The sequence below is a fragment of the Colossoma macropomum genome, unplaced genomic scaffold (assembly GCF_904425465.1).
Source record: "Colossoma macropomum unplaced genomic scaffold, Colossoma_macropomum, whole genome shotgun sequence".
Lineage (NCBI taxonomy): Eukaryota > Metazoa > Chordata > Actinopteri > Characiformes > Serrasalmidae > Colossoma > Colossoma macropomum.
Genome location: NW_023494802.1, coordinates 36,970,581 through 36,992,771, shown reverse-complemented (window position 1 = coordinate 36,992,771; position 22,191 = coordinate 36,970,581). Strand labels below are relative to the sequence as shown.

Sequence of the window (22,191 nt, the reverse complement as noted above, 5' to 3'; positions counted from 1 at the left end):
TCTCAAATCACAGACTGTAATACCAAAGTTGTGGTTTAGGCAACGTTGGCTGGCTACAGATCACCACCTATTACCAACCAAGGCCTGTTCCAGTCTGCAGGTGAACTCTAGTGAGCTAAAACACCCAACTAACTGGGCATGCATAGCATTACATACAGTGTAAGTGCTACATTATACAGATACAGCTAGTGAAAAGTGCTCATTTGCAGACTGTGCGCTAATAGTGACTCACAAGAACAAATTATTTGCTACTTTTGAAACCTAATAACATCAGTGTTTTCACAGAGCCCCATAAAGGCATAAGTAGAAACACAGCAGCTAAAAGGTTTATGAACTGTTCCTCACAACCCCACATGGCTATCGACATCAATAAGAGTGTGTGACAGTTTAGAGTTCAAGTTTGAGGTTCTGCCTCGAACTCTTTTGGAATGACTTTGAGGTGCTGTTCTGTGACAATGTTCCAACCAGTATCTTCTCTTGAAGGTTTGCAAACACATGGTGGGTCACTGTGCCCCTTCAGCTTTGGCCTGTGCCTTCGAGCAGCAGGCAGGACCGTGGAACAGTGAGCGGAAGACATTCCTCTTCTTCTTTTTCTTTGCTCCTTTCATGTAAGGAGGAGAGCGCTCGGAGAGCGAGATGGACTTGCGCAGGGTCCCTATGCGTTGCTCATGTTCCCGGATCTTCTTCTGGAGGTGGTTCTGGATGGCAAAGCCGAGAGATTCCATATCCACCGCTGCTCCATAAACCTCCCACGTCATGCCCTGCTCGTCCCAGACCACCTCAGGAGGTGGACCTTTCTCTGATTTCTCTGTCTCTTTCACCTCTTCCTTGGATTCCGTTTCCAAGCCAGACCTGGCTGAAGAGTCCTTCTCCACTGACCCTGGGGATGACAGTCCACTGTGACTTGTTGGGCTGACTTCACTGACAGTGACCTGGGGCAGAGCCAGGCTGTCAGACAGAGAGGACTGGCTGCGCAATTCAATCTCTATTTGACACACATGTTGGCAAGGAGGTCTGTAGCTATTTGGGGACTTGTAAGGGGGTGGGCCCAGAAATTTAGGCTTTGCGCCCACTGTAGCAGCAGTTGGTGATGATAAACCTGACAGCCAGTCAGAATCCGAGCTGGCATCTGGACTAAGTCCATTTTCTAAGTTCATGCCAGGGGTTCCAGAGGTCTTCCCATGGTTGCTGAGGTCAGGGTCCATCTGGCTCCAGGGCCAAAGAGTCAGGGCTGGACTTGTGGCTGTGGACCTGCTGGTGACCTCTACAACAGCCTGGACTGCAGTGTCCACGTACCTCAAGTCCGTCTGCAGGCCAGCATCGAGAGTTTGGATAGAAGCGTGATCTTCTACGGTCATTGTTGAAGCATCTTTGAAGCTTTTACAGATCTGACCTGCTGCCTTCTTTTCTCTTTCTTTCTCTTCCCTCTCTCTTTCCTTCCTCCTCTCTTTGTCCATCTCCTGTTCTCTTGCACTCTCTTTCCTCTTCCTCTCTTCCTTCTCTTTCTCTTTCCTACTTTCCTCCTTTGCTTGTTCCTCTCTTCTCCTTTCCTCGTCTCTCTTCTCCTTCATCTTTTCCCTTAGTCTCTCCTTCTCTCGCTCTTCCTTCTCTCTCTCCTCCCTCTTCCTTTTCTCTGTGACACACTCTCTCTCTTGGGTCATGACATTTGTTTCCACCTTGCCTGCCATCTCCTTCGACTGTGCTGCAGAGGCGGTCGTCGCCGCTGGTGATAATTGCTTCTTGTCTTGTGGAGAGACGGGACATTTAGATGCCACCTGCAGCGTGAGGTCACTTCTTTTGGGGATTTGTCCCTCCTGGATGTCCTGAAGGACGTCTTCTCCTCCTTTCATCTCTCCACTCCCCTTCTTTTCCTCGCTATGCCTCTGAGGGCTTTTCTCCTTGCTGTGTTCTGTACCTGGTTGCAGCATGCTTTCTACCTGTGGACTGATTGCCACTGTTTGTGTTCTCAGTTTTGGTGAGAGCGAATGCACCCCCTCTCTGCTGCCCCCTTTCTTGCAAGTGTCAGTTTTGTCCACTGTGAGCAATGCAGCAGAACTGGGCCTGAGCTTGGGGCTGGATGTGGCCCTGGGGATTTGAGAGAGAGCTGCTCGATGGACGCTCTTTGGCAAGTCTGGGCTTGTTATCGCAGCAGCCAAAGCTGTTTTTTGCAGGTTCTTTGGAGAGTTTGCAGACGCACTGATCTGAGATGCTGAGGTGGTTTTGTGGAGATTTTTGGGAGAGCTTCTAGCAGAGGCCTTCAGTTCTCCTGTTCTGCTGCTGCTCGGGGACTTCAGCCTGTTTCCTGTCGTTACTGTGGTCTGGAGGGGCAGAGTCAAACCCTCAGGGGTCCCGACAGCATGTTTGGCAGTGACTGGTGAAGAGACTGTCGTAATCTGTTTAGCTGCAGATGCTTGGACAAGGAGCATTTTTGATGTGGTTGGCGAAGAAGCTAAAGGCGTTGAAGAGCTTGGTGTGGTTAGTGTTTTTGGTTGAATCGGGGCAGCTTTGGATGTTCCTCTCCCTTCAGATGGTACTGGCCCATTTCCATGTCCTCTGCTCGGAGCTGTGGTGTCCTCTTTATGCTGGTTTGTGGATTTGGACTCAGTCTCCCAACAAGCTTTGGGCTTGTTGTACCTAGGGGAATGTGGGTACCCTTGGCGTGACTCCATCTAACCAATTACTGTTGTTGGAACGAGCTGTTTGCAGAGAAATGAAGGTGATTGGCTGGTTTTGATGAGGTCATATTCAGAAGCAGTGACTGTAGTCAGTGATGTGATAGTCACGCTGCGACAGAGACAAAAGAAATACAAACAACAAATGTTTTAGAAGATTTTAAAGCGAGTGTAACATCATAATCCAAACTAACAGTCTCTGCGTTTCACTGCAGTCATAAAAAATCCAGTTTTTTTTTTGGGTTGTTTGTACTTTTTACATCATGTGAATATTTTATCACGAATGGCCCAAAATTACTTGGAACAAAAACATACATTTATATGCATTAAAGGCTCGAATGTCTTTTCCCAAAGTTTCCCTTAGAAGATATGAGGTTTTTGCACTATTATAAATCATCTCTGCTGTAATTAAATATTGACATACAAATCTTAGACACTGAATTACATGCATCACCACACTGCAAGCTATTTGACTACATTGTTATGAAGAGATGTAAAATATTTAGAGCAGCACTTCTTTCTCTCAGCCCTGGGAACGTCATGTAACTGTATCTGTGTTTTTCCCACTCCAATACACGTTCTCAGCTCCTGTAAGCTGATAATTACCTCAGTGGGATAATCTCACTACCTCCATCATTCATTAACAGGGATTTTTCAAGAATTTCTGCATAAATTAATAAAACAAAATCATTCAGAGTGGTTTGGTGTGAAATGCTCCGTTCTAGAGAAACTTAGAGTCAGAGTTCTTCACAGTGGTGGTGATAGGAACCAGATGTCCGAAGAGTTTAATATCTTTAAAAACTCCCTCACAGAAGCCTGAGACGATAGTTTTGATATAAGCTTTTCATTTAAAAATGTATTTTTTAAAAACGTATATGGCGGAAAGGTACATGCAGGGCATTGTGAGGCAATATAGTCCCCAAAGAAAACTCATTTTCTCCAGAAAATTATTTTCTCCACTATTTCACCATTATCAACATTACATATAAAACTAACTAAGACACGCAGGTTCACTGGTGGTTTTGTATAGCAAAAAAAGGGCTACATTTGTGTTGCAAACATTGCGACCCCTGGTTCCTATCACTATGATTGTAAATGAGTCGGTAGCTTTTTCCACAATGGTTTCATATCAAACCACTCTGAAATGACTTTGTTCACATGAAAGACTGAATTGTGCAATTTTTAAAAATGGGTGAAATTCCCCTTTAACTGGCATGCAGCATACACTCTGATCAAGTTTAAGGTGCTCCCCTTAACTCAGGCAGTAACATCACTAACAGTAGAGCCTCTAATCATTATTTACACCCATGATGGGTTGAGAATTAGACTGAGATATTAACCACCTTCACTCGATTGTCCAGCAAAAAAACAGAAGAGCCAGCGCGTGCATATCAGCTGTATTGATCTCCGGAGCTCGTGCAGTCCTACCTGAGCAGCTGTGTCTGCAGTGTGTGATGCTGGTGCTGATCTCATGGCTGCAGCTCTCTGCTCTGCTGCGCTTTCAGCACCGGAGCTGCACGGCTGGCTGGAGGAGGATGACGGGATGAGGCGGAACGACGCGCGCTCGCGTGAGAAAGCATGAGATGCGTCACGTGACTCGCGCCTGCCTGTCCCAGTGAGAGCTACTTGGGGTTTCACTCGTGCTTTAGTTTTCCGTTGAGCCAGATGATGACGGCAGAGCACGAGAGAGGCTTCCAGCACACAGTTTACAATATACAGAAATTTTGAAAAACTGGTGGAGTTCCCCTTTAAGTCCAAAAACCTCTAAACACCTTTTACAGTGATGTTGATTTAACTGCATTGCTAATTGCTTTTTCCAAGACGACCAGCAATGAATTAAAATCAGCATAATTATAAAGGGTGTTCAGAGGTTTTTGCACTCAAAGGGGAAATCCACCAGTTTTTCAAATTCAGATGTCTTGTTCCTATCAGCACCGCTGTGAACAGACATGGGGCATTTCACATCAAACCGCTCAGACTGACTTTAATCTTTATGATTTAACTACAGAGAAATTTTGAAATATTGGTGAAGTTCCCCTTTAACTAACCCTAACATGCACTATTTCTATGGCGCTGCTTTAATACTGAGGATGCTTTGATTATTTCAGTTAAGTTTCATTCTGTTAGACTGCAGGCTTGTAGTGAAAAGCCTGTACAGTCATCCAGTCCAGGTCAACAGGTTGCCAGGCAACCACTCATTGCTCTTACCACCCCTGTAGTTGGTTTTGGTTGCCAGGCAACCAGCTGCGGCCATCACCTGTAAGATTTTAACAGCACTGTCGCTGCCATCTGAGTTGCTCACCAACCATCACTGTCTCACCAGAACCTGTAAACTGTTTACAGTCCAGTCATGTCATCCGTGTTGCCAGGCGACCAGTCGTCACGGTGCCTAGCACCTGCCCTGTATCCCTGGCTGCCAGGCAACCAGTCACTGTTGTCACTAGCACCTGTAATTTTTTACAGTACAGCCATGCAATGTGGGTTGCCAGGCATCCAGTCATTACCATCACCAGCATCTGTACGTTTGTTCACAGCCCAGTCATGCGATCTACGTTGCCTGGCAACCAGTCATTACCATCATCAGCACCTGAGCAGTAAAGAGAGGCTGGGAACGGAGCCCCAGTGGAGGAAAGCAAAGCGCTGAATCAACTCCATTCAAATGTGTGCACTCCGTCACATCAACACACTGATGACCAAACACAGGTAAACTGACAGGCACTGTGATGATGCAGTTTAATGTGTTTAAATGAACACATTTGAGTCACGTGTAATTCAACAAAGCACTTTTTTCAGTGCAGACTTTTCAAAGTGGGGTTGAAAACAACACTAAATTGGCTTCTTATAAATATGTATGAATGCAGCTGTGTGCAAAAATAAAGGTGCCCCCGGTTTCATGCACAATTACTGTTAATTTGCTGAATTCAACATATTGGAAAATACATAAAACATAAAATGTGGCCTGTGCAAAATTTATGGCACTGATGTTTTAAGTTTATACAATAAATAGAAATAAAGAATTGCACATTAAAATTAGCAGTAAAATTCCTTACATTCATTTGTAGAAGATTCATTAACAAGCCACACTTCTTTAACTTAAGAAAAGCTCCATTAGTTCGCATTGAAATCCCTGTAGCTACTGAATAATAAGCCTGGATCGTTAAGAGTTTAATTTATTTTCCCCTTTGAATTTAACAAAACATGTCATTTTACTCGTTACATGTAATCTGACAGTAATTTTGCATATGACTGTAAACATGAGGAAAAACAGGGCTGTAAGCCTCAGATGACACACCCTGCTCTAAAGAGCTCTGTACAAACCTGTGTGTTGTGTATTTGAGACTATTCAACAACACTTTACTTGATCTCTGCTACATAACATTGACATAACAATGCCATAAACACGTCACAGCAGATGTCATATGCTGTCATGAGATGTTCAGTAACATGACAGTATCATGTGACATGACCAGTAATTGTTCTGACAGATGTTATGATGTATGATGTCATGATGGCTAACTGGAGTACACAGAAAAAAGCATGTGACATAAGCTGTTATAACATCACACATTACAAAATCTGCCGTTACAATTACTGAAAATGGTGACCTGAACACTGTTATAATACTGAACAAGATCTGTCGAGCATATGAAACCTGCCATGACGTGTTGATGGTGTAGTTATGTCAGTGTTACCAGCTATTCTATTATAAACAAACTAATTTGGCACTTTTTAGAACTCACTATATTTGCTTTGTTATGTATGTGTGTATTCATTATTACACTGATCTGCAGTTTTGTGAGTAAAGCAGGTTACAGAGTTCCTCACTCAGAGTTCTTCTGTCTCCCCTTTCAGATTTACCCTCTGGGCGTTTAAACCCTGAGGGGCTGCAGTGTAGACCCCCGTGTCTCCAGCTGGCTTCACCAGCCATGGAAAAGAGCAGAGTCCTGCTGTGGAGCTGAGACAAACTGGGATTTTCTCATTTATACCTGGAAATAAACCGAACAATTTAATATTTTAAAAATAAATTCTGCACTATTTGTAGGTTATTATTCAAACTGAAGCAAATGTGTGATGCTGATCATGTTCAGGCCTGTGTACAAAAAGGTCATGTTGTTTTTTTTGGTCTTATCTCTTCTATTGAAGCTGGTGTTCAGAAAACTGTCAGGTGGATTTGATCTGCTACTGTATGGACTCCATGCCAACTGGAGAGCACACTGTTATTAAAGCAAAAGAGATGGAACAAATACCAAATTCTGACGTTCATGTTCACATTTCAACAATTATTTTTCACTCAAATTGTTATGAAAAAACATGCTGATATAATTTATTTTAAAAATATATTGAAATTGTATTTAATTAGAAAGAAATGCAAAAATAGAAGTATTTTCATTAGTGATCTCCCATATTTGGAGACCTCTGTATATGTAAATAAATGATGCACTGAATTCAAGTGATTCAAATGTGGACGTGATTTTATCACAAAGAAAATATATGACATCACAGTTACAGCCAAAAGTAAGTAAAATGAAAGACACATTGTGATAATATGTGAAGAAATAAATAAATAAAGCAAACAAACAAAAAAACCCCAAGTATCTCCAAAATGGTAACTTTACAGGAGGCAAAAACGGTCCTAACTTTTAATGTAAGTTCATGTAAATAAATGTTTTTCCCAGTCATTTTGGAGCATTTCTATTGGTCCATTCATCATGAAATGTTCACACAATGTAAAGGCCGTTTGCTGTGTTCCAAAGATGTAGACAGCGAAATACGTAATATATTTATTTGTAAATAAATGATGAGCCCATTCGAATCAATTCAATCCAGTCCATCATTTTTTTCACAGTACTTTTTTCCAGAATGTATTAGAACGTCTAGAAATGACCTTAATAACACACACACACACACACACACACACACACACACACTCACATCACAGAAACACCTGACTCTGTGTGTTTTCTGAGAGAGTCTCTGCTCCAATCAGAGGCTGAGTTTGGTCCGTCTGTCTGCTGCACCTGTACCCTCTCCACACGAGTGGCTGTCTGACCAGCGTGTGTGTATGAGTGCCTGTAGCCCCTCGTGTGCATCTTTAGTCTCACACTCACTCGCTCTGTGTCTGATGGCCTCCGGTTCAGAGAGCTGTACGTCCGACTCTCAGCTCCGCTCTGACGCCGCTCGCACCGACAGCAGCATGTGGGAGGAGAACTTCGACACTGAGAAGTAAGACTGAGTCTGATTCTGACTATTTTAAAAGTCTAAGGCCTGTAAAAGAGTGAAGTTAGCAGTGAAAATTGTGTTAACTGTGGAAAAGTGTAAGGTTCAGCATGTTTTAGGATATTTTTGATGCTAATGCCCAGTTTAGATGTCCATTCACACTTGCTGTAGTTTGGAAAGCCACAGTGTTGCATGTGGACAGATATGTGGATAGATACTAGATACTAGCAACCAAACTATAACAGGTTCACTCCTAACATTTTAGTACAGTAATTCCGAATCATGTCCTCAGGGCCTCCAGACGGTCCACATTTTTGCTCCATCCCAACTCACAACACACAGGGATGAAGGAAACTGTAGATATTCTAAGGAGCAGTTTGGAAAACAGTGTTTTAGTAGCCTTAATGTTGAGGATGTCATCTCTCCCTCTCTCTCTCTCAGTCATGGAGTGGGCAGAAAGAGGGATTACTCCCCCGTGTCCTGGAGTGAATACTTTGAGATGATGGACGACGTGGTGGTGGGATCGGCGGAAAGCAAGGACATATCCTTCACTCACACACAAGGCTGTAGTGTTGGCATAAGATGATGGGCTGTTAGGTTGGAGCGTAACTGGAAACGGTGTAATGAAGCTTATAAATGTGTGTCTGCGCAACAGTATAGTTCTCTAAAGAGTGGGTTACAGTGAGTACAGCCCACTGATCCATATATCACTACAGTTTTTATCAATCAGTAATAATGTATTTCTATCATCAGGATTATGACAGCAGGGCAGAGACGCAGTCACACTAGCAGTCTTTCATTACTGTCATTACTGTAGCGCTGCTCTCTCGCAGCTCACAGTGGCTTCAGGCTCGATACAGCTTCAAATAACAGGCCTTTCCTTACAGAGAAACCCTCAGCCTGATGGTCAGAATGAAGCATGCAGTAAATGTGGTTTGAAAGGAGACAACACAACTTGAAATCGTTGGCTGGCACATAGTTTAGATAGCACCCATGCTAGCTAGCGCACTAGCTAACTTAGCTGAAGTTAATCTAGCTGAAATCTTAAAACTTACTGAGGTTTCTACTGGATTACACACTTAAAAATGTCCTTCAAGGGTTCTTTAGTAAGGTAAATCATTCTATATAGAGCCATGAACACTCAAAGAACCCTTTGCATGATTACAGGGTTCTTTTCATTGTGGAAGTGTTCTTCAGATTGATGGAGAATGTGCTGATGTTTCTGTATAGAACCTTTTTGAAAAGGCACCAAAAATGGTTCTTCTATTAACAAGCCTGACATTGTAACAATAGAAGAGCACTTTTTGGTGCTATGTAGAACCCTTTTCAAAAAGGTTCTGTATAGAACCATCTACTGCACATTCTCCATCAATCTGAAGAACCTTTTCATGATGCAAAGAAACCTTTAACCATAGTAAGGATTCTTTGAGTGTTCATGGTTCAGTATAGAACCATTTTCTTTACTAAGGAACCCTTAAAGAACCATCATTAAGTGTGTAGTTATTGTGCTAGCTAGCTTACATGCTTTATAAACTACCAACTACCAAACCATTTCAGGTTATTTTGTCTCTTTCAACACAGCAGTTACTGTGTGTAGAGCTTCAGTTTGTAATACAGCCTCCTTATTTGAAGTCGTGTGGAACCTGAAAGGTGTTTAGGGGTGGGTTTACTTTTGTACAGCACAGTGTCTGAAGATAATAAGAAGACAAAAACCTTCAGTCTGATAGACAGAATGTAGCTCTACATGCAGAAATTATGGTTTGAAAGGAAAGAAACTTCAAACTGTCGGCTAACACGTATCTTAGATAGCACATACGCTAGCTAGCACATTAGCTAATGTAGTTGAAGTAAATCTAGCTGAAGTCTCAGTGAGTTACAGATCCCTGAAAACTTACTGAGGTTTAAGTTGGATTAGTTTTGTGCTAACATGCTATATAAACTACAAACTAACTAGAAATTTCAAGTTGTATCGTCTCTTATCTTTCAACACAGCAGTTACAGTGTGTAGACCTTCAGTTTTATAATGAAAGCCTTGTTATTTGATATTGTGCTAAACCTGACAGGTTTTTAGTGGTGGGTTTACTTTTGTACAGTACAGTGTCTGCTCCAATATGGCGGACAACATGGCGGACATGCATACGTATCGCCTCAGATAATAACAAGAGAAATGCCTTGAGCCTGATGGAGAGACTGAAGCTCTACATGGTAGACGAGGTGTGATAGGAGACAAAACAACTTTTCTGCCGGTCCAGATGGCTGATTAGCATGATCAGTTATTAAAGAAATAAAAGCTATCGAGAGCGGTCAGTGCAGCCTAGATTAACCTGTGTCTGAGGATTATAACAAAACTAATTTGGTGAAAATTGGTTGGTTATTAAGGAAGTTGTGGACGATTTAATCCTGAGACTCTTCGTCTCTCAATACAAGTGAATTTGTTCGCAAAGCGGATCTTGACCGCTCCAACATGGCGGACATGCATACGTATCGCCTCAGATTGAGAACAAGAGAAATACCTTGAGCCTGATGGAGAGACTGAAGCTCTACATGGTATGATAGGACACAAAACAACTTGTAACTGTTGGCCAGCATGTAGTTTGGATAGGGCATATGCTAGCTAGCGCACTAGCTAATTTAACTAAGTTAATCTAGCTGAAGTCTTAGTGAGTTACAGTTTCACAGTGCTTGAAAAACTTACTGAGGGTCAAGTAGGATAAGTTGTGCTGGGCTAGCTAGTTTATATGCTACATAAACTACACACCATCCATAGATATACATACGTAGAGGCTGTGTTGGGTCCAGCCGGGCACGTCAATGGCGCTGCCATTTTAGGGCGGTCAGCATCGCTGCTGGACTGTATTCAGTACCATTACAGAGCGGCAGTTTAAGAAAGATACTGTCCAAAATTACACTATTTCAGTATTGAACTCAGAAAGTGGGATAGTATTATATAATGGAGGGAACGCAGTGATCCACACTCGAGTGTGTGATGCGTATTGTTTGTGTAGATATGGCCGTGTGGTTGGTGAGGCACAGAGAACCTGCTGATGTGATTGTTTGTCCTCTGGTTTTATATTACGCTTATTTCATTTAAAAGGGGATCTGAACATTATGTAGTTATTTATTTACAATAATGGTTAAAGCTTTGTAGCTTGGTAAGTTATGGCATTAATTAATCAGTGTAGATATTCATCATAGATTAACGTTAGCACCTTACACGAAGCTGAAGTTAGCTTCTTATTTGCCAGCTTCTTGTTCAAATTTTCCCGCTCCACCTTAAATGGTGCATCAGCCAGCATCTTGTTTGAATTTTGCTGAACAGGAAAACTCTAACCAGAAGCTGGCGAATAGGAAGTCCACTTCAGTTTCATCCTTCTTACTGTGTTTTGGGGGGTTTATTTTATTTTTATGTGCATTAAGATTAGATTTGATTCACACATTGATGGATTTGCTGATGAGTGTGATTATATTTCATAATTTATTTTTTAATGTCAGGTGGAGACTGAATACTTTTCTGCCGGTCCAGATGGCTGATTAGCATGATCAGTTATTAAAGAAATAAAAGCTATCAAGAGCGGTCAGTGCAGCCTAGACTAACCTGTGTCTGAGGATTATAACAAAACTAATTTGGTGAAAATTGGTTGGGTATTAAGGAAGTCGTGGCCGATTTAATCCTGAGACTCTTCGTCTCTCAATACAAGTGAATTTCTTCACAAGCGGATCTTGACCGCTCCAACATGGCGGACATGCATACGTATCGCCTCAGATAGAGAACGACAGACAACACAGCATTTAAGTATGTATATCTATGACACCATCAAACCATTTTGAGATATTTTGTCTCTTTTCTTTTAGCACAACATTTACTGCGTGTAGAGCTTTATTACAGAGAGTTCTGTAATAAAGCCTCGATATTTTAAGTCCGACAGGTTTTTAGTGGCGGGTTCACTTCTGTACAGTACAGTGTCTGCAGATAATAACGAGAAAAAACTAAAATTCTCTATTAAAGACTGCAGACTGGACTCTGACCTGTGTGCATTGTCTTGCTACCTCTGCTATGTACACTGTCCACTCCTGTCCTCAGTTTTTGTGTGTTAGCCGTTAGTGTATGTTGAGCAGCGTGACTCCTTGACGTGTGTACGTGTTCCGTGTGTATAAGAGCGGGCAGGACGGGCCACTGCTGGTGCTGCTGCACGGAGGAGGACACTCAGCGCTGTCCTGGGCTGTTTTTACTGTACGCTACATACACAGCTTATTTCAACTGGTCAACACTCACCCTGTCATCTACTGCTAACACAGATACTCACAGACAAGGTTTACTCAGCTCAGCACTGCTGTAGCTCAGCATTGACAACAGCTTAAAATGAAGACTTAGAAACACATTTTCATTTCACATTATATCCTTTACTGTCCATTCACACTCATTTAACTTCTGTATGCAAATTTGCTGGTGAGAAATGCTGCATTCTAGAGAAAGTTACCAAGCCACAGTGGTGGTGATAGGAACCAGACGTCTGAAGAGTTTAATGCCTCTGAAAGCTCCTTCACAGACAGTTATTAATGAAACGGTTATGAATTTGCTGCCTGATGTCTGAGACATTGTTTTATGATAGTTTTGAGAGACGGTTTTGGCCCAAAAACATTGCAGGCCAAGTAAATACATGGCAGACAGATACATGCAGGGTGTTGTGAGGCAAAATAGTCCCCAAAGAAAGCATTTTTCTATTTTAACTATTTTACCATCATTAACATTACATACTGTAGCATTTACCGCTAGGAAAGGAGACACACAGCTTATGCACAACTCATTGTGGTTTATTAAAGGCTGTAGTTGGCCACAACCAAGCTGTACAGACAGCAAGGCTTTGGGGTAACAGCTCGCTCTAGCATTAGCTCACGTCTGCACTCTCCGACTGACACAGTTCTTCCATTGTAATGAATGAACACGGCGAAGGAAGCCTAGCTGTGCCGTCACAATAAGAGTCTTTGTGTCAAAATAAATGCTGGAGAGCAACAACCCAGAATGAACATAAGAACACATTTCCTGAACACGCTACAATATAAAAACCCAGAAGTCACGTGGTTGTGGCAAAAAAATAAAATGGCTACATTCTGAGACGCCTGGTTCCTATCACCACCACTGTAAAGAGGTTTATAAGTTGAGTTTATAAATTCACATCAAAACACAGAATGACTGATTACATCTCGCTGAATTTTGCAGAAATTTTGAAAAATCGATGGAATTCTCAGTTAAATTAAGAACAGCCTGTTAGTTATATGGAATGAGCTGTTTTTACATTCCACAGGCGGCCATGACGAGTCGGGTCACCTGTAGGGTCCTGGCGATGGATCTACGAGGACACGGTAAGTTCAAAGATCAAAGATTAAGTAAATTATACTCTCTTGTCTTTCTGCACTTGTTTTGTTTGTTATACATCCTTCTTACAGAGATCTGTGCTATTCTGCCTGTTATAGTAAACAGTAAACAGAGTTTGAAAGAAAAGAACAAATGTGATGCATGCTAGAAAATGAAGGCACTGAAGGCTGTTGTTCATCACAAACAGGGGCTACTCAAGTGCGCCATGCTGATGACCTCTCCACCCAGACCATGTCCAGGTAATACACGCACACATAATCACTGTAGACATATTGATGGATTCTGTAATGAACGAGGACAAATCACTGTAAATAATAAAATAAAATTAAAAGTTAATAAATAAAAGTTATTAGCTTTTCAGTATCACTGTGTAAATGACATCAACAACAGATGAGTGCTGGTAACCAATCACTGCCTTTTCTCCAGAGATGTAGCCAATGTGGTGCGAGCCACGTATGGTGAGGTCCCGCCCCCTATTATCCTGGTTGGTCACAGTATGGGCGGAGCCATCGCTGTGCATGCAGCCAGTGGGAGCTTACTGCCATCTGTGGTGGGCCTGGTGGTTATTGATGTAGTGGAGGGTGAGTAATAACTCTGTAATAACAGTCTAAAGAACTGCTGTAAGCCTGGGATTTTAAAGGATTAACAGAGTGACATTATGATAATGCACAAACATTTTTAGTCAGACTCTTATGTGCCACAAAATCATATGACATATGAATGTCATACTTTACCCAGCAATATTGTATTTAACTGTTGTATTTAACAGTCTTTATCCAATGCAGTGGTCTCAAACTTGGTTCCTTCCAGGTCACAGCTCTGCAGAGATAAGCATTTCTCTGGCCTAACACACTGAATTCAGCTCACAATAGCCTTGCTAATTATCTGATGAGTTGAATCAGGTGTGTTTAATGAGGCAGAACTGTACAAAACAGTATTAAAGGGGGATTTCACCAACTTTTCAAAATTTCTGCATAATCCAATAGTTGAAATGTGAAATGGGTCATTGTAAAGACACTCACCAACTCTTTACAGTGGTGGTGATAGGAACCAGGAGTCGTGATGTCTACAACACAAATATGGTCATATTATTTACTATGCAAAACCAAAGTCGTCTCAGACATCAGTCGGTGTATTCATTACCATTTCATGTAATAACTTTCTGTGATGTAGCTTTTCGAGACATTAAACTCTTCAGACGTCTGGTTCCTATCACCACAATGAACGATTCTGAATCTGTAAGTTTCTGTAATGGAGCATTTCACACCAAACCACTCTGAATGATTCTGTTTACATCTTATCCATCTAATTATGCATACATTCACTATACTGTGTTTGAATAATGAAAATTAACCTGAAAAAAGTGTGAGGGATGTTGCACATGCTGTATTGTGTGTGGTCTCCGCAGGGAGTGCCATGGACGTGCTTCACAGCATGCAGAACTTCCTGAAAGGACGACCCAGATCCTTCAAGTCTATCGACCACGCCATCGAATGGAGGTGATTAATACGGTCACAGTCACAAACGCAGCCACTGCTCTAAACAAGGTCACTGCTATTAATAGAGCTTCAGAAGTCATCTGTTTCCCCTTGAATCATCCAGAACTTTGAGCAGTAGTCATGAAAGCGGTCTCAATTAGGTTGTTTTCGTCATTAATGACGACAACAAGCTACACTATATGGCCAAAAGTATGCGGACACCTGACCATCACACCTACATGAGCTTGTTGGACATCTCACTCCAAAACCATGGACACTATATAGAGATGTCCCTCTCTGTGGCTGTAACAGCCTCCACTCTTCTGGCGAGGCGCTCCACAAGATCTTGGAGTATGTCTGTGGGAATGTGTGCCACTTTTGAGGTCAGGCAATGATGCTGGACGAGAAGGCCTGGCTCACAATCGACATTCCAGTTCATACCAAGGGTGTTTAGTGGGGTTGAGGTCAGAGTTCTGTGCTGACCGCTGGAGTTCCTCCACACCAAACTCATGAAACTGTGTCTTTACGGAGCTCACTTTGTGCGCAGGGGCTCAGACATGTTGGAACAGGAAAGGGCCTGTTAAATAAAACAACACAAGCCATGTCGCCCCCTAAACTTCCTGTAGTGTATTACAGTTTGTCAGGATAACTGTTTGCATCATAGGAACATCAGAGCTCTGACTCACTGTCTCCTTGTCTGGTTGCTCTTCAGTGTTAAAAGTGGACAGATCAGGAATCTGGAGTCAGCCAAGGTGTCCATGGTGGGCCAAGTGAGGAGGTACTGTAATCTAACAGTCTATCTATCAATCTAACTGCTTTATAGTTTGGAGAAAAACCAAATACAGTTTACAGTGTTGTTCTTTTAGTGTAGTCAACCACTGCTTGCTCTCTCTCTCTCTCTCTCTCTCTTTCTGTGCTCTATCTCTGGGTCTCTCTCTCAGGTGTGAGGTAGAGGATGGGGACTGTGCTGAGCAGGTCAGTCCTGTAACAGAAAGTGTGGCTGAAGGACATGAAGAGTTCTACGACCTCAACTACGTCACTGATAAAGCTGAGAGCACCGCGTCAGAGGTGAACATAGACACAGCACTCCTCACTGTCTTTATCTTTACCTTTAACCGCTGGTTTCCTGATACCTTTAATCTGCAGCGAGAAACTGACAAACACTAAAAGGGCTGTATGACTGCAGTGCAGAGTAAACTCACCTGTAATGGTACAGAAATCAAACTGACCCACTGCCTTAATAAGCAGGCCTACAGTTTCCAGTGTCAACAGGGTCCACCTTTCAGCACCACTCTCACTGTGTGTTCCTGCAGCCGTCCAGTGTGTACAGCTGGAGGATCGACCTGTCCAAAGCGGAGAAGTACTGGGACGGCTGGTTCAGAGGGATCTCCAACCTGTTCCTGGGCTGCAACGTCCCCAAACTGCTGCTGCTGGCAGGTCATACACACCAGCCTTAATGCCACCGAACCACAAACATAATAACCAATAGAACTTTACAATATATTAAATAATTTTCCTAATATAGAGCGAGGAAGCCTGCAGGGAACAGCTCAGTGGAGCTTTCTTCTGCTGCTGGTTTGGCAAAAGGCTTTGTGTGACTCCTCGACTGACCATACAGTTCTGTGCATTGTATTCATTTTCAGTGCCAATCCACAGAGCCCTGCTGGTGACATACAATATAAATAAAAATAATGTGCAGCCACACCGTATTAACATGTGGGAACGAGATAATCAAGTCATGGCCACGTCTTAGTAAGGTGTGGGAACAAGATCATGTTGTATTAAGCTGTGTTCAAAGCTTAATTATCTCAATCCCACGCCTTACTAAGTCATGACCACAACTTAATTATCTTGTTCCCATGCCTTATTAAGCCATGGCCATGCATTATTTTCATTTATATGGGATGTTGCCGTCAGGGCTCCGTACCAAAAATAGCAAAAAATTACACAGAAGCTTTAACAACTAAACATAATCATCAGTCTGGAGAGGCCATGAGCTGTTGTTACAATTTTCTGGATTGTTATCTCGAGATAACAAGTTAAATATCTTTTGATATGAAGTTAACAACTTTGTTACCTTGAGATCACAATATAGTTAATTCATTTTCTCAAGATAGCAAAGTTGGTATCTTGAGATCACAAGACAGACAGTTAACTCGTTATCTCAAGATAACAATTTTTGTTATCTTGAGATCACAATATAGTTAACTCATTATCTCAAGATACCAACTTTGCTATCTAGAGATCACAAGACATTTAACTCGTTTTCTCAAGATGCCAACTTTGTTATGTTGAGATCACAAGACAGTTAACTCATTGTCTCAAGATAACTTTTGTTATCTTAAAATCAAAAGATAACTCATTTTCTCAAGATAACAATCTAGAAAATGATAACTGCCTCACGGCCTCTCTGGACTTCCGTAATTTAGTGTGTCCTCAGCTTCTGTTCTTTTTCGGAGACTCACTTTCAGATTCTCAGCGAAATCTGCAGGGATGTTTTTCCACATCTCCAAAGTTCAGTCTGGTTGGTTGCATTTTCTACTTTTCACCATCCAAGTAATTCCTTTTCAAAATGAAAACAGCAAATACTTTTTAGGGCTTCGAACATTTATGAACACAGAAGTCTGAGTGACTCAAAGACTCACACAAAATGTGGCCTGTGCAAAAGATATGGCACAGCCAAGAGGAGGAAATGCCTGGTGGGACTGTGGGAGGAAAAGAGTCCCAGCTAGAGGAGAAACTGAGTAAATAACCCACCCAAGCTTTAGATTGTTTACCTGAGACGCAGACCTAGAAGTGTGAATTAGTAGAATGTTTAACTAAACTAAAAACCCTCTTTGACTAGACTGTGATCTGTACAGCAGCAGCTGGACTGCAGGCTGTAACTGTAAACTAGCAGAGTTGCTCATACAGTCATGTGCAAAAGTTTGAATACCCCACCCCCCACACCTCCCCCCCCGGGCAGCTATGTTTTGTTGATTTTCTAAGTCAAAGTTAAAATCCCTCCACAGGGATCTTCTATATTAAAGCAAGTTTACTATTTTCCAAATTAAACTTTATATTAAATTAATTTACAGATTGCAGTGCATCATTTCGTACTTGGTGAGTTTAACATATAAACTTTTTCACAGTCCACATTTTATGCCCCCCCCCCAATATGTTATGGTTCAGCAAATAAACAGTAATTATGTATTAAGATGTGCTGAACTGTGATCTCTGTAGAGGATGTATTCACTTAGAAAATCAACAACGTGCTTAAACTTTTGCATACCACTGCATTTAGCAGGAGTTTGTGATAAAATAGCCGACGAGTGCAAGGTAGGTGGATGTAAGGTAGGTGGATGGAACTGTCCACTTAAGGTAACACCACTAACAGGTGTTTAATATGAGCTGTTCTGTGTGCAGGTATTGACCGGCTGGACAGAGATCTGACCATCGGCCAAATGCAAGGTCAGTCAATCTGTCAAAGGAGGCAGTTCAGCCAATCATGCTGACCGTCTCGCCTACAAAGTTACTCTGTAACTGTTGTAAGGCAAAGCAGGCCTGACATGATAGGGACCATAATAGAGCTGTTCCTCTGCGTTTGCTGTGTCCAGCAGCGTGTGTGTCTATGTGTGTGTGTGTGTGTGTGTGTCTATGTGTGTGTGTGGAGTGCTCTTACTGTATTAACAGGGTCAGTTGGGCCGACACCTGCTGCTGTCAGTTAAGAATCCTTGTAGCTAACAATAACCCACACGCACACAGTCTGTCTCAGGTCCTGATGGTGGGCCTGTCTGACCCTGAAACCAGCAGTATTACAGAGTAACAGACAACACTAACAGGACAGAAGAACGAATATTAGAAGGTCCAAATATTAGAAGGTCCGTTTTGAACTAATTCAGTAGATGATGGTTCATATACAGATCCACAGCACACAGAGGTATTTGAATGGTCAGCATTTTCCCTTTAGTACACTAATCCGACACTACTTTGTAGGTAGTAATGGCTAAGGTCAGGGTGTGGCTGTGTATACGTCTGTAAGCTGCTTCTCTATCAGCCTGAAACAGTTTGCATTAGCAGATTTGATTAGATTAACAGAGTGAGTTTCTTCTCTGCAGGCAAATTCATGATGCAGGTGCTGCCCCCTTGTGGCCATGCTGTGCATGAAGACACACCAGATAAGGTAGGAGTGAAGCAGGTATCATTCAAATAAACCTTCACCATTTTATACCTGTACTAGAAAAAGTGAGTTAACTCCTCAAGAAGCTGGTTTCCAGGACCAGGACTAAACTGCAATGTTGATGATTCACTACTAAAAAGCCTCTTTAACCTAAGCTTACACTTAAACCAGGCCTGGGACCCAGGTCTAGATGAAGCACCATTCTCCAATGGAAAGATTGCACCATCATTCAAAGACTGCATTTAGAGATAGATTGATGATTTTGTTGTATTATTTATGATTTAAATAGCTAAAAGTAAAGTTTGTTTACTGACTGCTCTATATTTAGAAGACAGCTTTAGAAAGTCCTGTGAAGAACTGGTTAAAAAAAACACAACTGTTTTTGTTATTTGTAGGTGGCTGATGCTCTTGCCAGTTTCATGACCAGACACAAGTTCGCTGAGGCTCGCAGTGAAACCAAGAGGTGAGCTGAGTAAATATTAATGAGGGGAATTTAAAAAGACTCAAACATGCGAGTCTAAGGCACGACACAGGTTTACATCAACACTGTAGACGTCTGAGCCCAGTGAGAACCTGTGGGCCAACATCAGGAATGCTATGCAAAGAATTACACACAAAAAATAACTTCATTTTACTTTGTTACTAAAAGTCAACTAATTTGTCAGCGAGTGAAAATGTGAAGCTAATCTCAATGCCTGCGTTTGTCCCTCAGCTCCTCGTACCCCTTCATGCGGTGAGCTCCAGGGTGAGTGTCTCTCTGGCTGCATGCGTAGCGAGTTCCAGCATGTCTGCACAGCTCTGCGTCTCCCACTCAGCAGGAACACATTCCATACCTGCTCAACACCTCTTACTACCTTCCAAATCAGTAACTGAGCCATGAAAGGGAGAATGTTTAATGTGTTTAGAGGCTTCATCTTCTTCTTAATTTAGAAATGTGGCATCTATGACAGAACTTCCATCTTTTTTCCAAAATTTTCCTTAACTTCCATATTTCCTCATCCTAACCTCACACGGTCAGCTCGTTTTTCAACACAAGTGGTTACACCAAACCTCTTAAAGTGGACTTTTTCAACATTTCCACAGAATTCAGTGGCTGAGATGTGAACATTCAGAGTGTTTCTGATGTGAAACAGTTCGCTTTAGAGAAACCTCACGAGTCAGGTTACTTTACAGTGGTGCTGATAGGAACCAGGGATTGCAATGACTACAATACTAATATAGCTGTTTTATTTACTATCCAAAACCACCAGTGAACCTATATCTGTCTCTGAGTATTTATATGTAATGTTGATCAAATGGTGTGAAAACGTCTTTCTATGCAGATTCATTTCATTTCAACCACTCTGAGTGTCTTTGTGTACATCGCAACAACTGAATCATGCTGAAATTTTTGGAAATTGGTGGAGTTCCCCTTGGAATTGTAATTTCGACATAAAAACGTTAAAAACTTGAATATTACTGATAAAATGATCCCAATAATGTCCCGGTTTTAAGTGTGAAAAGGGCTCAGTTAACTCAAACCAGAGCTACATTAGCCTCGCAGCTCCAGTGCAAAACCACAGAAGCTAACTGACCCATAGTTGGGGTAAAGGAGGGAAACTTTTGAACCATCTCTAACTGTTACAGCACCAAACAGGGCGAAAATCCAAATGAAATGTGTGCTAATGCCTGCTCTCTGTTTCCCCAGCCTCCAGCAGGCCTCAGCTCCACAGCGCACTCTAGAGGCAGAATCCCTCACATACAGCCAGCAGCCTAATGGAGGATCTGTCACATCTTTCTGTTTCTCTATGTGCCAGTCTAGATATTAGTTCTCATTTATTGACTTATTCGTTTTTTGGTGTGTCATCTAGAGCTACAGGTGATTTGACAGTCTGTCAACATCTGCATCACTCTGAGACGTCTTCTAAAGGCATTTTAAATGAGAATGAAAAACTTTATCCAAAAGTCACAATAAACTTCATTCATACTCAAACCCACGTGCAGAACTTTTACCAGTAAAGAGCCCGAAGGGGAACCTCCTAGTATATGTGTATGTATGTGCAAGCAGTGGCGTAGCTAGAGGGGGGCCAGGGTGGCACTGGTGACCCCTGAAGTCTGGTTGGCCATTCTCTGTGCCAGCCTAAACTTTCTTTCACAAAACTGGCTGATTAGAATGCTTCCCTCTCACTCATCTGATGAGAAAGTAGCTCAGCGCATGATGTTTACACCAGCAGAGCGAAGCACACGTTAGGCGAAACTGCAATATGGCTGTAATGTCCTCCCCATATCGACAGGTAGCCACAGAATGTAACTGCTGCACCATTTAAGGTGGAACAGCAAATTCAAATAAGGCGTTGATGATTAAGAAACCAACTTCATGTTTAAAGATGCTGTGGTTGAAATAATGCTCTCCAGTGTTTCCACTGCTTGAACTGTGTGTGTACAAACATGCTTCTGGACCCTCTAAAACTGCCCTGGCCACCCGTTTACAGGGCTTGGGAATGTGATCTTGACGCAGTGTGTTTTGTTGTTCACCATTTTGGGAGGGTTACACACAAAACTGGTTCAGAATCACTGAACCACTGCACAAACAGATTGTCCATGGATTCACAGATTGTCTATGGATTCACTAAAAACACTGGCTGAGCTGACTGACATGTGGATGGCAATAACTGAGTTGAATAAACCAGTGGATGAGTGAAATACAGCAATAACTGAGTTAAATAAACCAGTGGATGAGTGAAATACGGCAATAACTGAGTTAAATAAACCAGTGGATGAGTGAAATACGGCAATAACTGAGTAAAATATGCCAATAACACAGTAAAAATTATTGCCAGCAGCTGAACTAAACTTTCAAAAGCATTCAGTGAATGTATCATGTTTGCCATGAGTTACCCAACACTTCACAAACTGACTGTTTTCCAGTTAAAAGCTACGAGGTGAAGTACAAAACGGGGGTTAAATCTGACAGTGGCTGAAAATCTGTTTTTAAACTGTAGACATGACCTGTAAAGCTAAATTAGGAAAAACATCTGGGAATGAAAGAGGTGCTAACAGCAGCATAACCAGATCATTGCTTGAGTCTTTCTTTGGGAGTTTGTTTGATCCACACTGTTAAAAGAAAAAATGTACCCATATACCCCTGTCTGGAATCCCTCAGAGTAGGTTAAGAAACACACTTTTTCTCATTTGATCAATGCTTTAAGCACAACAGTCTTAAAAAAACACAATAAAACAGCGATCTCTTTAAGCTCCTGCAGTGTATATGGGTACGTGTAGCACATTAGCAAAGAACGAACCCTGCCAATA

At 42.0% G+C, this 22,191-nt stretch overlaps 2 protein-coding genes across 2 annotated transcripts in view; one reads left to right on the top strand and one right to left on the bottom strand.

Annotated features, from left to right (window-relative positions):
- si:ch211-149b19.2 (G protein-regulated inducer of neurite outgrowth 3) overlaps positions 1 to 4,397 on the bottom strand; it is a 5,178-nt gene extending 781 nt beyond the window's left edge. Inside the window, exons 1-2 of the mRNA XM_036592244.1 lie at positions 4,101 to 4,397; positions 1 to 2,784 (exon numbers count right to left, since the gene is read on the bottom strand). The exon at positions 1 to 2,784 is cut by the window's left edge and continues 781 nt beyond it. Coding sequence (XP_036448137.1) covers positions 504 to 2,669 — 2,166 coding nt within the window. The 5' untranslated portion in view covers positions 2,670 to 2,784; positions 4,101 to 4,397 and the 3' untranslated portion in view covers positions 1 to 503. The remainder of the gene's footprint in view (positions 2,785 to 4,100) is intronic.
- A 3,395-nt stretch (positions 4,398 to 7,792) lies between these two features.
- Positions 7,793 to 20,821, top strand: LOC118823061 (protein phosphatase methylesterase 1-like). The gene is made up of 15 exons (XM_036592440.1): positions 7,793 to 7,895; positions 8,331 to 8,430; positions 12,028 to 12,120; positions 13,193 to 13,250; positions 13,451 to 13,502; positions 13,690 to 13,844; positions 14,672 to 14,762; positions 15,454 to 15,519; positions 15,683 to 15,809; positions 16,055 to 16,178; positions 18,147 to 18,191; positions 18,839 to 18,903; positions 19,296 to 19,363; positions 19,613 to 19,645; positions 20,588 to 20,821. Exons 1-14 carry the CDS (start codon positions 7,795 to 7,797, stop codon positions 19,635 to 19,637), a joined length of 1,170 nt encoding a protein of 389 aa, XP_036448333.1. The 5' UTR covers positions 7,793 to 7,794; the 3' UTR covers positions 19,638 to 19,645; positions 20,588 to 20,821.
- The last annotated feature ends 1,370 nt before the right edge of the window (positions 20,822 to 22,191 follow it).

What these genes read in the sequence shown, in the direction of transcription:
- LOC118823061 (XM_036592440.1), top strand. Translation starts at nt 7,795, where the DNA reads ATGGCCTCCGGTTCAGAGAGCTGTACGTCCGACTCTCAGCTCCGCTCT. An exon ending in GATCGGCGGAAAGCAAGGAC is followed by an intron (nt 8,431 to 12,027) that starts ATATCCTTCACT and finishes TGACGTGTGTAC; the next exon opens with GTGTTCCGTGTGTATAAGAG. An exon ending in ATGGTGGGCCAAGTGAGGAG is followed by an intron (nt 15,520 to 15,682) that starts GTACTGTAATCT and finishes TCTCTCTCTCAG; the next exon opens with GTGTGAGGTAGAGGATGGGG.